This window comes from Apium graveolens, chromosome 2 (assembly GCF_009905375.1).
Source record: "Apium graveolens cultivar Ventura chromosome 2, ASM990537v1, whole genome shotgun sequence".
NCBI lineage: Eukaryota > Viridiplantae > Streptophyta > Magnoliopsida > Apiales > Apiaceae > Apium > Apium graveolens.
In genome coordinates, this window is record NC_133648.1 from 137625949 (window position 1) to 137630254 (window position 4306).

At 33.3% G+C, this 4306-nt stretch overlaps 1 protein-coding gene across 1 annotated transcript; it reads left to right on the forward strand.

Moving 5' to 3' along the window:
* The first annotated feature begins 379 nt into the window (after nt 1–379).
* Nucleotides 380–1832, forward strand: LOC141707881 (syntaxin-125-like). Its single transcript, XM_074511306.1, has one exon. It carries the CDS (start codon nt 607–609, stop codon nt 1600–1602), a length of 996 nt encoding a protein of 331 aa, XP_074367407.1. The 5' UTR covers nt 380–606; the 3' UTR covers nt 1603–1832.
* Nucleotides 1833–4306: the final 2474 nt, after the last annotated feature.

Consider the following 4306-nt stretch of genomic DNA (forward strand, 5'->3'; position numbering starts at 1 on the left):
TAAGTTTTATAATATAAAGATTAAATACGACTCACATCCACTATTTTCTTCTACTACATTAATTTTATATATTAATTGTTCCCAACACTTTACATACTTTTCTTATTTTTTCTTACAATATTCCATTTTTTTCTAATCTCGGGTTTACGAACCAAACATATATATCTTACCTAGGAAATATCCATAAATCATCAAATTCATACTTGTATGAAAAAATTGTCTGAAAGCTAAGAGTATTTCGTTAAGAATCTTTTTACTGACGGTTAAGTAAGGATATAATATAACCGGCAACATACAAATCAACAATTCTTTACGCGTTAATTAGGCTCTACAAATTCCGGGAGTTGTTTATCCAAATTACTTGGTTACGATGCATTTGGGCTTGACATTTCAACACAGCCCCCTTTCTCAGTACCTTCGTGTAACCCTCTCTGTTCCATGCCTTTTACGTACCAGAGTCATTTGACTTGATCAAAGGCAACACAAAATTTTCATTGACTAGTCTCTTCTCTTGTCTGTCCTCTCACTTATTATATCCTTAACTCCATCTTCATTCTTCCATTCATTCTCTGCAATTCATTAAAAAAATATAGCAAATTAATCATCATGAACGATCTATTCTCTGGCTCATTCTCTCGGTTCCGCAACGAAGACGATGGTCAATCGCCACACCATGTGATAGAAATGTCCTCCACCACTCCAACAGCCTCTGTAAATCTCGATAAATTTTTCGAAGATGTGGAATCAATTAAAGAAGAGCTCAAAGATCTTGAATCTTTGTACAATCAGCTCCACACATCTCATGAACAGTCCAAAACTCTGCACAACGCGAAATCAGTCAAAAACCTGAGATCAAAGATGGACAAGGACGTTGCGTCGTCTCTCAAAAAGGCTAAAATGATCAAAGTACGTCTTGAAGCCCTGGATCGCTCCAACGCAGCTAATCGTAGTCTGCCTGGTTGCGGTCCAGGCAGCTCATCAGATCGTACCCGTACTTCTCTAGTCTCTGGTCTTCGAAAAAAGCTCCAGGACTCCATGAACTCATTTAATGATCTACGTCAACTAATGGCCCTGGAGTACCGTGACACTGTCCAGCGCAGGTACTTTACAGTAACAGGCGAAAACGCAGACGAAAAAACAGTTGATACATTGATTTCCACAGGACAGAGCGAAACATTCTTACAGAAAGCGATCCAGGAGCAAGGACGAGGCCAGGTGATGGAAACAATTATGGAAATTCAGGAAAGGCACGACGCGGTCAAGGAAATGGAGAAAAACCTGGTGGAATTGCATCAAGTTTTTCTCGATATGGCGGTGTTGGTGGAAGCACAGGGAGAGCAATTGGATAACATACAGGATCAAGTGGAAAGAGCTAGTTCATTTGTTAGAGGTGGTACACAACATCTTCAAGTTGCCCGGAAGACTCAAAAGAATACTAGGAAATGGTATTGTTATGGAATTATTTTGTTACTTATTGTGCTTGCTATTATTATCTTTTCCATTAGGCCTTGGGAGAGCAACGGCGGAGGCGGCGGCGGTAATAATAATACTAACAATAACAATTCCGGTGCGGTGACACCACCTCCACCGCCGGGGATATGAGATTTCTTTGGATTTTTGTTTTCACATTGTTACATTGTATCGTATTGATATTATTATAATTTTTTAAGGAAAATGTTGAATTGGGGAAGGTGGGAAATGATGATGAAGGGTGATATTGTAATTATGATTTGGAGGTAGTTGACTAGTTGTTGAGTTGGGGTAGGTCTTTCGCTGTCAACATTTACCTGTCCTATTTTTGCATACATTATTGTTATTTATTTATTGATGCCTGTCTTAAGACTCCAATATTTTGTTTTTTTTCTTTGTTCTGTATAGTATAGGTTATGGTATCTTTTTTTCTTTTGGATTGTTGTGCTCTGCAGATGCTTTTCGTTTCTTTTTTTTTTTTGTTGCTAAAATGCTCTGCATATGCCTGTGGTATCTGTTTTCTTAATTTCGTTTGCCAATCAATAGGAAATAAATTGAATTGATTTTTTTTTCTGTAAAAATCGGAGTACTTGCCCGAATTTCGAAAATCTCCCAACAAAAGATAATAGAGGGTAAAAAATTATGTTTATTAGCTACTAAGTATTATAGGTTGTTTGATAAATATGTTTTTTGAAGTTTTTTTTTGTAAAAATATGATTTTTTAATTTTTTATTTACAAAAATACGATTTTTTTTTAATTTTTCTTTGCAAATATACGATTTTACAATCCAAATCAAACTCAAATGCAACAAAAATATTTCAATCATTTTTTCAGAAAATGAAAAAAAAAAGTTGCAGATGTGACTGCTTTTGGTTACAATTCGCATTTTCATATTTTTTTTAAAAAATAATAAAATTGCAAATAAATTTTTAAAAAAGTAAGTAATATTCATTTATTAATGAGTTTCACAAAAAAATATTCATTTATTAATGAATTTCTAAATAAAGGAGAAAGTTAGCGCTTAAACATGAATACAGTGCCGATTTAGGAAATTTTAAAATAAGTAACTTATGACTTAAATTGAAAAAATGACTTCTAAGTGATAAGCTGATAAATACTTATAAGTAATATAAGTGTATGGCTAATTATACTTATAATTCAGATTTTATTTACTTGAATGAACCTAAATAAATAATTTTAAATATAATTATCTTAATTCGTAAATTTTAGATTTGATTAACATTTGAAAATATATATTTTAAAGTTAAAGCTAATTAAAAAGTGAATATTCAAAATAAGTTGATAAAAGTACGTCGTTACTAACATTCAACTTATCAGCTTAAAAGTTGTAATTTCGACTTATAAGTTGGGTCGACAAACACTCTTCGATAGATACTTACGACTTATAAGTTAATAAGCCCCTTATAAGGGGATGACCAAACAGGCCCACAATCTATGTTCAGTAAGGAGTCCGGCGACGAAACGATGAGGATCACCGTATACTTATCTACATAATTTATATGTTAATGATCTACTAGCTTTACAACCCGTACGATACACGACTCTTCATTAATATTTTTATATGATTTAAAATTAGGGTAATTGGCAGTTTGTAACCCACTTTTATTTTCATTTTTGTGATTTGGGTCTACATTATTTTCTCTGTCAACTTACACCCCATAAAATTAATTTCGCTTCAATTTGCACCCCATTGACGACTTTCCATCCAAAATGACCGTTAAATTTAACGGAAGCGGGAGCATTTCAGTAAATTACTAATTAAAATAGAAGAAAATAAGAGTAATTGGCACTTTGTAACCCATTTCATTGGACATTTTTTCAATTCGGGTTTATATTATGTTTCCTTGCAAGTTGCACCTTTAACTATGAATTTCGCTTTGTTTTGCACCCCCTGAACCGTTTTAAACTTTAATATCAGGCGTAAAATCGGAAATTTCTGGTTTCCAAAAATAAATCGCCGGATTCTTAGATTTCCCAGTCCAAACCAACAAATAAATACATGAATCGATTGCAAATAGGGCTGAGCAAAACCAAACTGAAACCGAAAAACCGAACTGCACCGTTCTAATTCGGTTCGGTTCGGTCCTGATTTTTCAGAAATTCGTTCTATTCGGTCCAGACCAAATAGACCGAAATAAAATTCAGTTCGGTCTGATTCTTCTAAAAAATGTTTTGGTCCGGACCAAATAGACCAAATCATAAAATACTATAATTTTATATTATATATTTTACATATATCTTAAAAATTATAATTATAATTTTTAATTTGTAATTATATTTATACACTCTTAGAACTCTACATATCACCTTATTTTAATTATATTTTAGATTGCATATTTTTGGTTTGAAATTTTTGATACAATTTTATTTTTTTGAAAATATTCGGTCCGTTCGGTCCAAAACCGGACCGAACCAAATTATTTCAGTTCGGTTCGGTCCGATCCATAATACAATTTCCGGCTGGTTCGGTCCAAGAAAAAATGATAATTCGGTTTTTCAGTCTATTCGGTTCGGTGTCCATAATACAATTTCGGTCCGGTTCCGTCCAAGAAAAAATGATAATTCGATTTTTCGGTCTATTCAGTTCGGTCCGATTTTGGACCGAACCGACCGAATGCTCAGTCCCATTTGCAAATAACAAGAAAAAGCTATCCGTAATATCAAATGTCATGAAAAATGCCCCAAAATCAAACCCCCAATTCGAAATAAGAATCCTAAAATCAAGTTTATTTTTTTTATTTTAGCGAATATGGACCGGCCTATTAAATATTAGCTCCATTTATAATTGGATTTTTTTTGTCGGATCGAATCCTG